Source organism: Ylistrum balloti, unplaced genomic scaffold (assembly GCF_031769215.1).
Source record: "Ylistrum balloti isolate Yb309-2 unplaced genomic scaffold, AGI_CSIRO_Ybal_v1 Utg369744, whole genome shotgun sequence".
NCBI lineage: Eukaryota > Metazoa > Mollusca > Bivalvia > Pectinida > Pectinidae > Ylistrum > Ylistrum balloti.
The window spans coordinates 233,213-246,735 of NW_026781952.1; the positions used below are offsets into that span (position 1 = coordinate 233,213).

General features: G+C 35.0%; 1 protein-coding gene across 1 annotated transcript; it reads right to left on the reverse strand.

Annotated features, from left to right (window-relative positions):
• Window positions 1-1,183: 1,183 nt before the first annotated feature.
• Window positions 1,184-12,407, reverse strand: LOC132543221 (homeobox protein otx5-B-like). The gene is made up of 4 exons (XM_060206702.1): window positions 12,347-12,407; window positions 6,991-7,305; window positions 3,280-3,434; window positions 1,184-1,714 (listed from the first exon to the last, which is right to left on the reverse strand). Exons 1-4 carry the CDS (start codon window positions 12,405-12,407, stop codon window positions 1,184-1,186), a joined length of 1,062 nt encoding a protein of 353 aa, XP_060062685.1.
• Between the last annotated feature and the right edge of the window lie 1,116 nt (window positions 12,408-13,523).

The following is a 13,523-nucleotide window of genomic DNA, read 5'->3' on the forward strand; positions in this document are numbered from 1 at the left end:
TTGTGTCATTTTCAATTCATGACGTAACATCATCTGTCGCAGCCAATGAAAAGCGCTCTGGTGTATATCACATGAGTTATGTTATTATTGAAAATATACTATGTTTGCTTTATTTCATATTAAAGCTTTCTTTTATATTAAATTCGTTATCAGTATCATTTTTCTGGAAAAAAATGTCAGCTGTAATTTAATGGAGATTTGTAAGTTTTGCGACAGAAGTGTAATAGTCAGATGTAAGTTGTGGGAGATGGAACATCGCTGATTTGATCCTTCCCGAAATAAACACTAAACAACATATATGGATTTACAAAACAACATATTTATTAGAACACAAAAGCATGTTCCAACTCGGCATAAACAACACTCTCTCGTCAAACAAACAAATGTTTACAGCCACCAGCACGCGCTCTATATACGTCACCAACACATCAATAACATCACGTGATATGGTATAAACTCTCACACTTCATTATGCTAGATTAAACTATGAGATTTGTTAGGAATGTAAAATGGTTGGAATTGTGTTTGAATCTTAAAATGGGTTTTAATTAATTGTCAACTACGATGAAATCAAAGTTCGTTGTAAATACGAAAAAACGGCCTGTATTATATGAGTATTTTTCAAATTTTGAGAATCTCGCGAAAGTTGTATATTTCTCGTGAGACGTGCTCACGAGAATGGTCTGTGATTGAAGGTTATTATTCAACACGACAGATTTAAATTTCCCATACAGTCACAGTCTGTACAATATAATAAATTTCACCTCTGTACAAATTCGTCACAATATTTTTTCTTATTTATGCGATTGTCTTCGACGACACTACCACACAAGGTATACGTCCAGCTTTATTGACGTCATGGTTTCCAGAAAGCACTTGGCAAGACAAATTCTGGACAGTGTCCGGAGGTCGCATTAACACACACTCACCGTAGGACAACGGGTGTATGTTCTTGGTGCGCCTTACACACAAATAGTTCCCCGCTATAAATCATACTCGTCCGTTCATTACTGCAGAAAGTCCATCCGGTGCTTGTCCGTTTTCTTTCAAAAGACAAGCTAGCTTCGGAAACCCCTTTAGCTGCTGTCTTTGAGACTTGGCACAGGACCTGGGCACTGGTTACAGGCAGGGTGCTGCACATTTGGAGTTCACTTTAATAAATAGATTTTTATAGCTCTTCTCCTCACAATACTTGGAATTTTGGCCATGATGACGTGTCCTTGTACTCTAGGCAATCATTATGGTTACCGCGAACTAAGGTCTGAGGACCCGGAAGTGCTCCATATGAAGATACCTGCTGTGCATGCGTGTTCGATATACCGGACATTGAGTTACTCATTTGGTTGGACATGACTGGAAGCTGCATATGATTGAGATAATCCATGCTACCATGATAATATGAGGAAGGCCCGTAGTTTTGGTGAGGGTAGGCAGCTGTCTGGGAGTTGCTCATAGGGTAACCTCCTCTTTGCATACAACTGTTTCCGTTCATGATGTCATTGACCGGTGGAATGGAGGCGGGACTCCAGATTGAAGACCCGGTGTTCATGGAGCCATTTGAGACTGGGCTACTGACAACGGGAGGTTTCCCGTACCCAGGGGACGACGCTGGGGGAGGGGGAGATTTTGTCTTTTTGGGTGTGGAAGGTTTTGGTTTGCCCTCTTGCGCCTTCTGTTGCTGACGACATTTTGCTCTTCTGTTCTTGAACCAAACCTGCAATACAGGAATAAATGCTGCGTTAAGGACAGTGCTTCAACGAAAATTTTATATCAAATACACAGTAGCTCAGGATAGTTTGTCTAAAGTATACATTAAAATATTCCCATTGCTTTACCGAGTGTAAAAAAAGCGGAAGTATAGTGACTGTCGTTTGGAATTTATTTGGAAATTCTGTAGAACATCATGTTTGCTGGTTTGTTTAGGGTCTAAAGTCCCATACAAGACTATAGAAGTATATACATTATGCGTGTAATATAATAGTTTGTTACAAACATTTCCGCTTCATACATAAATGCAATGTATACGTTTCCAATATATCACGAATTATTTCAATTTTATTGAAAACCCGTTATAACATATATATATATACCTTTTCTAGAAGCATGCATTCTTTAAGAAATTCTGACGACAAATATCAAAACATTATTTACGGTTTGTTTAAATTGAAGCATTTTGAATACATTATTACCCGTCTGAAGTTTTCTTTTACATCGTGGATTGAAATACATGAATGACATGCCCATTCGAACGTAGAGCAACTTAAAAATTTTGAAAAAAAAAATGATTGCCAAACTTTGAATACTAAGCTAGTTAGAAATTTAGGGTACTGTCATATCAAAAACACTGTTCGATTCTGAAAGAAAAAGAAACTGGATCGTATTTCATTGATGACGTTTTGGTGTCAGTGCGAACTGACCCCGTCTAAGTTGTCCGTCGGCTATTTCCCATGTGTCGAGTGTCAAAACGGCTTATGTTGACCAATGGTCAAGCGTTACGAAATCTTTGTTAGAGAGTAAACTGACCATTGCAGATATTCATCCAGGACGTGTTGATCTAGACGGTATTTGGGGAGGGATTTCTAGGTTAGAAAATAGCCCGAAGGAAGATATCCCTCTGGTGGTGATAGGCTTGTGTACCGTCATTACCAGAACAAACACCTCTCCCGGTGTCCACGACACAGGTAAAATATTGAAAGTTCACAGGTGTGATAAAGCAACGGAAACGAGGACCTTCCCATCGTGTCAATGTATACACACATCTACATCTGGCTCGTCATGGCAACACGCTTCATTTAACACAAATTGGTACACTTTCTAAATATTTTGGTTTATTTTTCTTTCATCTCTTGATGGATTCTCTTTGAATTCAAAAGTATTAGATTCTTAAAGTGTTTCGTTAACACTGAAGCCCGTGTGTGTGTGGCATACATTTGTATACAGTAGGGCCCGTTACATATTGCGGATACCAAGACAATTTCAAATGAATATAGAAATATTGAAAATCTCATTTCCTGGCCCAAGCGCGAACAAAACAGAGTAATTTCAAGTCGAAACACCTGGTTTGTTGATATTTATTAAAAAGAGCTGAATAATTTTCAAGTCAACCAACATGTGGTTTTTCTCATTATGTTTTACTACAGCTTCAATTCTATAACATAATAATGACATTTAGATATTGATAACACAGATATAGGGATGTTGATATTGTAGTTGCTTGATCAATGCATCATTTCTCGATGAAACACAATAAGAATTTAAGTAACGATATTGTCTGCTTACCTGTACACGAGACTCTGGGAGGTTGATTTTCAGGGCTACCTCTTCTCTCATGAAGATATCTGGATAGCGGGTTTTCTGGAACAGAGCTTCTAGAATGTCCAGCTGTGCACGCGTAAATGTTGTCCTTTCTCTGCGCTGTTTTCTGTTGTTGGCTGCTGTAATGATACAAAATAAAAAACCATTAATACAAAATCTATCAACAGTTACCATTCCTCTCTATATGCACGGTCAGACTTTAATAGCCAGCCTGTTGCTAGCTCTCGGGGGTTTCATATCCATTCTTGCCAAGCAGTAAAATTGTGGGAGAAGACACAAGCCATTTGTCAAAGTGACATTCAACTTCCAACAAGTCTCGCGATGCCAAATTTACGGCGCGTCTTTACTGCGTCACATTTGCATAAAAAAACCTTTGCCCACTAAGGTTCCCAAACAGACACGACACTCATTACCAGTGGTTCTAGTGTCATGGCCCCTTAATTTTGTACACGTCAACTATATTAGGAATCACTCACAAAATTCTTTTCGGCTCATCTTGACTTCTCTTCAGACATAACACTACACCATCACCAACAACACACACCGATGTTAAAGTTTACAAACTCAAAATTGCTTTCTCTGGTTTTTCAATAAAGACCGGGCGACACCAAGATAGAAATGCAGCCCCTATTCACAGCGTCGCAGCCTGGTGAATACTCAGACGTGACACGAAGAATACAAAAGTGGTGAAGTCTGCATTCATGTGAAAAACCTTGTGCTCGCTCGCATATTTCTTCAATCGAAAGTGATGGCGGTTGGGAGGCTAGGTAGAAATAACTGTGGACGGCAGCTGGTACATCATTGTTTCATTTCAAGTTATCACGCACGGAAGGTAGAACTGACTTGTGTTTGCTATCAATAATGTTTATACGTACAGTGACGAGGGTAGGGACCATCTTGACAGTGTTCGTGTTTCACATACATAACACCTAAACTTTTGTTCTGTTTATTTAATCGAAACATGAAGATTTATTGTAAAATTCAAATATTTAAATGAATTTTAATTTTTTATATTGATAAACGCCCTTTTCCTGTACATGAATTTCAATAGACAAGTCAAGTATACATATATATACATTTTTAAAATAGATTTTATAAGAACCAGTTAATTATAAGTAAGCTTAACAAGAAACAAGAATAACGTGTGACTGGGTAAAGTTGTAGGCAATTTGTCAACATCCTGCAATGGGAATCGATTTTTCTCTAACACATTTGACCACAAATAATAAAGTTATTATTAATTTATAACTTTTATTAATAAAAACTATATGAATGAACTTTCATTAAAGACTTTTCTATCAGAAATGTTCTAAAAAGGTGAGTATAGTTGATAGGAAGAGACGATAATACCACAGATTCTATAGGATTGTCCATCCTACAAAGTCGCGTGGTCTTCCAACTATAGGCCAGAAAATTGTAACATGGTTTTATCCGAGTGCTCTATTGGATTAAAATTGTGTATCAAATCATTTCCGTATGTGAACCAGTAGATTATCATTGATATTTCCATTTTCCCCTTTCCGATGTTTTTACCTGGTGGTGAGATCGATATCTGGCCAAATGCAGCATGCCTAGAATAGGGAGTCTATCAGTACAAATCAATCAGCCAGTCATACCACACGTACACAAACAGGCTAAACGTCAGCTTCACAATTCTCAAATATTTTTTCATTTTATATCTATCTTAATTAATTACAAAATAATGAGATATTTTAATCGTTTGCGTCGTTCTGAATATTTTGAATCCCCACAAGTATATATTTAACACAATTTTTACTGGCAATCAAACTTGTGATGATTGAATGGTAATCAAAGGTTTTTCTTCAAACTAACCAAGCTGGTAGCAATGTCCGGTATCAGTGACAATAGCGTTTAATATCTACAGCGGGGTATCTTCCACAGATATCTGACCGTTGTATTTATTATTGACAAAGATTTCCTCGCACGTTCTGAACCCACATATCATTGTAACACTCAGGCAGGTTATATATTATGCAAATTAGCTGTGTCTAGTTTATAGTTCCTAGTACAGAATCAGGAATATTTGTTTCAAAAAAGTTATAAGAAAATGACTCAAATTGAGAATTAAGGATACCACTGGAATTCAGGAAGCTCGTTTTAACCGTGTTTTAAAGACCTCTACACAAAAACCGCAGAGAATTGTTCAAGTAGAATGGATGTACTCCATTACAATTCTTAATGGGATGAAACTTTCCTTAATTGAAACACACGATACTATTTTTTATTTTGAACAAGATGGGATGGGATGTGTTGTGTTGGTATGACATGTAATCACTATGAGTGCCCTACTGCCGGGTTCCGATCTAATGATCGCCGTGGTGATTAAAGGGCCAGTTCAAATTTCACGTTACGTTACTCTCTATGTATCGCTTGTACCTCAAGTTTGGGCAAAGAATGGACAATGCGCTTCGCAATAGGACCAAAAACCGTTTAACAATAGCTGGAAAGATGGTCACAGCTATCAAGGAAACCTCCAAGTTTGCCCCCGCTGTGTTCCTCTATTATCGACGAGAAAATGTAGGTTTGTGAATGGGGAGCTATAATGGATACGGGCAATAGCGAATCTGCCGGGGTGGCAAAATCACCCTGATGTCTGAATACGGGTTACAGTAGAGCGTCCCACATGTATCAATTCTATCTCTACTAAAGTCTTCATATCTTACACGTGCATACCTTCTCGACCTCCCAGTATTCACACGTGCATACCTTTTCAGACGCTGGGTCACACGTTTACATTAAAATGGTCACCTGGCTTGTACAGCTTTTCAAATTCACTTAAAATAACTTATTGATGTGAGAGTTGTATTTCTGTATAATTTAAATTTTGAGCCACGAGGAATCGGAACACACACAGACGATATCTTATTTATACCGTATGTTGTTGATAGAACACAAGTTAGAAGTAGTAAACAGATTAAATGTAAGTTATAATTAATACCGACAAAATCTGTTTTATAGTCTTATTTATCTAAAATGTCCACGTTTCTTAAACACAAAAACCGTTACAACCAAATTTGTTAACATACATTGCACAGCTACGTTACTCAAATAAGATCACCTACATTTAAATCATGATGGATACCCTGCCAATTTTAAGAGTACTTAAATCTTGATATGTTGAATTGTGTTTCTTGTAAACATCTCATGCAATATACTATTGAATATTCTTAAGTAAAATTTCGGCACATTTTTTTGTGAAATGTGCCATATTTCGTTAAGAGCGATGCATTTAGTTATTTCCAAACATGTGGCTGTAAATGCAATAGTGACTAGTGGGAACAATTAGAATGAGCAGTAACCAGTTATGACCGACGAGTTCAAAGGCCGAACCCAGTAAAATACTGCTGTACTCTTGAACTTGAAAGATTGTAATGTCGAATACATTTGTGTAATATTTATCGTGTAACAATATAAATAGCCCTGTATACTAATACCCTTACATAACACATTTATCCCCTGGTGTTGTACATAGGAGAAACTAGTGGGAGATCTAAGCCCACGTATGGATAAAATCTATATGAAATATGCATAAGGTTGAAACGTAAGCAACATGCATTATCATTTTGTTGTTTTGAGCTGCTTCATACACGATTTCTTGAGGAAAGTAAACAAACAATCATTAAGAGAGATCAAACAAAAATAAATGTAACTTACTTGGATATCCCATGGCGGGATGGACAAGGTCCATGTTTGGTGCGGTCAGACTTATGCCGTTGACCGTGTATGGGGGCGCCTTGTTGGCCATAGAGGGCTGGCTATAAGGCATACTGGCCATACTAGCCATACTTGTCTGATGCATGTGTGATTGTTGCACGTGCAGGTTATGTTGATGATGTTGATGCACTGAGTCGGGAGATGAACTGTCCAAAATAGGTGATTCAATTTTCACCTGTGAAGAAACTCTGTAAGAGTCGTTGTATCCGTCACTTGTCTGGCTGTGTTCAGATTCCGAAATTCCGTTGTTTGGAGCTAAAATAAGAGGAAAAAAAACAAAAATGTCAAATCTAAATATCATTTTTTAGCTGAAATATTAAAAAATTGATATTAAATAAATGTAATGTTTAGAAAAAATTTTAGAAACACATCAACAGGAAAATATTTTATAAAAAAAAAGAAAAAATTAATAATGCTTTCGACATATAAATAAATAAGTAAATAAATAAACAAAAGGATAAATAAATAATAATAGATAAACAATTCCAAGAGAACAGGAGTAGATAACTCGTGTAAAACAATAAAAAAATATCACCTGTAATTATCACCATATATTATCGCTATATATATTGAATTTAAAAAGTTAAGTTAAAAAAGTACAATTACCTGATAAAAACCTAGAAAATATATCTCATGACACAGATATAAATCTACTAGAATAGTTTAAACCAGTTTACTGGCCTAGAGTTGTGGTCACAAACCCGGTAAGATGTTGATACCTGACCAATCAACACTTCATCTGTGACATACAAGCGTCCATCTTTGTTTTATTTTTATTTCTGTTTTCCTTTTTTGAACCACCCCTCGGGGGGACATGAGGTTATAAAAGACGATTTGTTATTGGTCAAGGGTTGTCAAGCCGACCAATCAGAGACAACATATGTTGACACTATTGTTATCATCCCTAATGGGTACCGATAGCTCGTCTCTCATTCATATTTAATTAACACTGGATCAAGTAGACATTATACTGGCGATACTCATCGACCCCCAACATACTAAAAACGGAGCGGAATAAAGGATTCACTGATTTTAGTTTGATTTTATCAATATTTATCAAACAGTTATCATTTTAAAGGATTAAAGACACACCAGTAATGATGATAAATTAACATGTCAATGTGATAAATACTAATTTTGAGAAAAAAAAGATAAAATGAAATGAAAAAGCAAATAAATTAGAGCGCAGAATTACAGGAATTATCTGGAAAAAACAACTTAAATATGATCGAAATTCCAATAATTAGGGGTGTGATTATAAGAATGTTAAAAAGCATTTATTTGTCCCCGTAATAATTTGAAACGAAGGAACGAAACAGAGGATAATTAGCTGTTTTATCTAACCCATGATAAACCGTTTTTATTACTATTATTTTGATTTTGTGATTTTTGTAAATTTGTGGTATATTTCCTCAAATTTCACTTGTTAAGTCAATTTTAGCCCAAACAAATAAATTTTAAAAAAAAAAAACAGATATACTTAACAGGTCGTTACAAGCTCCGTTTAAGTTTTACGTTTCAGCGGCTTACAGTAGAGAGAAAGAAAACAGGAAAATACTATAGTGTCTACCGTAGGTTTTTACCATGATACATTAAATGTTTGAGAACAAAGCGTATTTCAGGATTTGTAGCGAATGTATTATGATATATTATGTGTGTGTAGTGCATCGAACCATCTAATATTCTTCAGGGACTAACGTTAATTTTCTGAATTGGTAATTTTTCTGTACCTCTCGGTATACATAAGAAAAGAACACAGAAATAGCGGTATTGTGAACGTGGATTTTTTAAAATTTCATTTGATAATGATGGTTGGCAAATAAAAGCTCGCAATGAATGCATGTCACTCTAACACGTGCATTCGTAGTCTCCGCGCGTGAATCACCGGAGAATCTTGCGCTATCGACCGCGCAAATAATTCACTAATTGAAATCTAACTACAATCGTTGTTATGGTTTTGCAATAAGCATATGGATTGTTGTGTGTCGATTTCTCGTCTATTCTATGTTTAATGTTAAGAAAATGGAAACAATTGGCGAAATTATTTCCTATCGGAAACAAATCCGAACATATGTTACATTGTATATTGGTTAGAAGATATTAATTTGAATTCCGTATTATATTGATTAACAAGGCAGTGAACTTCGTGATGTGAATTCTCATATTTAGAGAGAAAATTCTTACGGAACAAAGACTATGAATTTTTAATAAAAATATATCATAGCATTGCGAAATCTAATTACAAGAATATGTATATCTGATTTCACTGATCGTTCTCTCTTTGGAATCAGCTTCACGGATTTTTTTTTTATAAATTAAATAACAGGCATTGAATTATTTGACAAATTAATGTAAAATTGAAATTCAGAATATCTTAATTATCAGTTTCAACAGAAACGCTGATATTTTGTATTTAAACTCAAATATCATTAGTCTACCATTACTTGTTTTTAAAATTTTTAAGAAATGGAGAAATGATGAACAACTAGGTTTTATACATTTTACATAAAACAGTTATAACAATCGTTTTATATATAAAATAATCAAGTTTTTTGGTAGACCCCAGTATCAGAATGCCGAGATGATGATATATATTTTTTCAAATACGATTATATTTTGTTAGATTTAATTCCTTCTTAAGTGTTTGACAAATATTTAACACACATTGGAATGTTACTTTTCAATAACTGCTATTACAATTTATATTTCATGCAAAACAGAAACTGAGTCGTTTATTATTTCAAAATGAAACTAAAATGATAAAATAAAATAAGTGAATATTTTTGATGATCCACTCAATGATGTTTTTTCGATGGCTCTCAAAATCTAGTTCAAGGGTTGCTGATTTGGAAAGTTTGAATATATCAAGGAAACGTTATCGTAGATAACTTCATGTATAAGATGTAAATTGAAATTTTAGAAATAAACGTATATCTTGTAAAACAAAACAAAATATTGAATTGATAGAAGCAAAGCAGAAAAAGAGACTCTAGGGTAAAAACGCTAATATTGAAACAAAGGGTAAAAATGGCGACATATTATACCTGGCGAAGTGTTATTGGGGTAGGCTAGGAGGTGCATGTTAACAGCTGGCGGGAGCGGTCAAGGTGTGGTCAAGGTGTGGTCAAAGGATGGACCTATAAGTGACAAGAGAGCATGTAAGGTCCACACAAATACACACAACACAACAACCAAACAACAACAAGTGATGATTCAGAATTTTTTTTCAATTAATGGCATATTGTTAACTATTTCCAATTGCCGATATTTTTTCATTTCTTGACAATTTCATAAATTTCGCTCAGTCCAAATGAAAATATCTTTTGTACAATTATATCATCAAAGCAAATTTTTCTTCTTTTTTTTCCTCGATTGTTGATCATCTTGTTATCCATTTAGTGAATTTTTCTCGAAATAAAATAAATTAATAGATCTAACAATCTTTCAGCTCAAATATACATGTTTAAACTTTTAACAGTAAAATAAATTAATGTAAAAACATATGCATACAAATTCTTTATTCAATCCAGATTTTCTAAATTAAAACACCATTCATATCTCACCAAAATATACTAATTTTATTGTCATTTTATCAAAATGAAATTCTTTGTCGGAAATTATATTTGTATAATTTAAATGATAACAGTAACATGAGGTGGCTGTGTATTTATGTGCTAGTAAGTACGAGTGATACCGTACAGTTTTAAACAGTGCCTTTTGACAGACGGTTTATATTTACTTGAGACCGGCATGTCAATATTAGCCAGTTAGCTTTAACGATTTTTGCCACACTCTCAGTAAGGAAACGCCAGGTACACAAACGGATACTCAGATGTGTTAATAAACAATTTTCTTACAAATTAAAAGCGCAAACATCCTTTGAATTTAACCATTTCCAAAGTAGTGGGGTAATGTTGGGAGTCGTTGACAGAGCACAGGAAATATTTGTCACGTACAAATTTACACGAATTGTCCGTTTTTTAAAAGGAAAGGGAATATATCACTATTCGTGTTTGCTTTCACGGAACAAGATTGACTAGGTAAACGGACGGTATTGCCTGAAAATCAATTGATGCTAACTCGTGAAAAGTATCAGATAAACAAATCCAAACTACCCGTGAAGAAATCTAGTCCATTTAATAGAGTCGTGACGAGAGAGAAAAATTAGAACCAGATATAAAATAATTATTATTGTGGACTTTCTGACAAACCGTAATATACCCTTAAATATTGAACGTGGTGAAATAATGCGTGGCGCTTTCCCAGTTTCGCTAAGTAAATAAAATTGTGGAGAATCGGGACCGTTACGGTCAGTGTAAGTGGACAATGGACGTCAGGACAAACACTGGTATTCAAGTACCGTTTCCTGGGAGACCAAAAGAGGGTAGAACAATTTCTCCGCTAAATTTAGGTGTGTACATTTTAAAAATAAATTAACCTTATTTAAATATGAAAATGTTGACAAGTATATCAGGTACCCGTTGTAGAGAACGGTTGAATGAATCTTCTGTAATGAAAGGGATACTGAAATGTTGTCCGATTATGTAATTTGAGACAGTGTGGTCAAAGATTTTGAAGTGGACCTAGCTAAGGCCAACATTTACACAAGGCCTGTTTCCTGTGTTTTCGTTCTATAAGTGTCCGATGGTCAAGTTTCAAACACGATATCGTATGCTATGTGTGACACAAACACAGGAGTAGCGTCCGCAGGAAATCGTCCTCCAAATAACCGCGTGAATCACACGTCATGTTGGTCACTTCACACAGATAATAAATAAAATATGAAAGTCCCGATAACTAAACAAAATCTAGTGAATAATAACTACAATAAAAAATAAGAATAAAAAAAAAATAAAATCATTATGAAACGAATGTAAAAAAAAGTAAATTGATTTAAATATCATTATACATTATACAGGATATAAATGGTCAGGGGAAAGAATATGCAGAACACGATTAATGATATTAATTGATTAAAGCTGTTTTTGTTTGTAATCTAACTCAAATGATCAGTGTTAAATGTACCCTAGTGTTTTACATTAGTTTGACACTAAGTAAATTGTATAATATTTATAATTAAGATTATCAGGATAATCCGTTCATATCCACTTTGCACTTGATTCCATTTAATTCGTTATCTCCTTTTCCAAAACTGATTAAAAAATATAAATATTTGGATAATTTTCTCTGTACTGTTAAGTTTAACTGTACTCTACATCCCGTCTATGTGCACTTTATACAAATAGTGATAATCATCTCCAAAGCTGGAACTCAAGCGGGTCAGATAATATCTTACCTTCCAAGTCATCAGCCGTCACTTGGTCGGACAGTAATCGAGGGATGTCGGAAACAGACATGAGTGAGAGCGGAAATGTAACGAAGTCAATGTATTTTCTCGTCGCTGTGTTGAAATCTACACGAAGTATTCGCGTTATTTTCACTAGTAACCAATCTCCAAGTGTTCGAGAGAAATGAATGTGTCCGTCTCCTGTTACTAGTCTATGTGTGGAGTAGCCACTGGTCACCCAATAACCTATAGGTGTTTTACGGTTGGTCAAGCGGAAACCCTATTGTTCTTTCCGTCGTGTCCAGTCTTGTGTCCGGCATCGGTCGTCATTTTTTATATGTATATATATTTTTTTATTGTAATAAAATTTATAAACTTGAATATATATTTCATTGTTGTTTTAATATTTTAATGAAAATTACAAATAGATTCGCGACGGTAAATAAATACGTAATCAGGAAAGTTTTAAAGGAAACACATTAAACGGTGTTAGGAACGCACTTTTTAAAATACAGTTAGAATATCTTGGTAGATTTGAGAGGATTTAGAAAATCTGGATCAAATCTCTTAATCCGAAATAGGGTATTGAAAAACACTTACCTTGTACTGGTTAGTCAAATCACACTTCCAATTCTTGGCAAGAACCGTTCAGATTCACCTGTTGGGTATAGGGATAATCCGAATTAGGACAGCGACCGAACCAGGTTTGGTGAACAGTATTCAATGACTAATTCACGCGAGTGTTTTACCTCGACAAAATACTTGGGTTATATGATTGTCTTGGACATACCTGGATACGAGTACGGTTGAAATTTCCAAAAAATAGTTTATGAAGATTAGAGAGGAATCTAAGAAGCTAGCTAAACCGTGTAAAATTCAGCTTACGGTACGACATGAATAAATAATAATGATTGATCTGCAACGTCGACCAGCTTTTCGTTCATGTACTCACAGCAGATAGTAGACACGCCCCTTGTATCTGTAGTAGCCAATCAGCGATTAGCTTTCATGAACTCTTCGCTCAAACCCACTAGCGCGTGAGAATAATGTAAATTTCGTTACTGTGACAGATGAAGTGATCTGTTTCGATACTTTTGTAGGAAATGAAATAAAACAGACAAGCTAATATTTAGAAAGATACTTGAGATTTCCAATAATTTCTAATTCACCGAATAAAGATAGGGTT

Bases quoted from the DNA above. Each gene is read 5' to 3' on its own strand.
- LOC132543221 (XM_060206702.1), bottom strand. From the start codon at position 12,407: ATGTCTGTTTCCGACATCCCTCGATTACTGTCCGACCAAGTGACGGCT. The intron at 7,306-12,346 runs GTAAGATATTAT...CTCTTATTTTAG, and splicing joins GACGGCTGATGACTTGGAAG to CTCCAAACAACGGAATTTCG. The intron at 3,435-6,990 runs GTAAGTTACATT...GTATCATTACAG, and splicing joins TCCCGCCATGGGATATCCAA to CAGCCAACAACAGAAAACAG.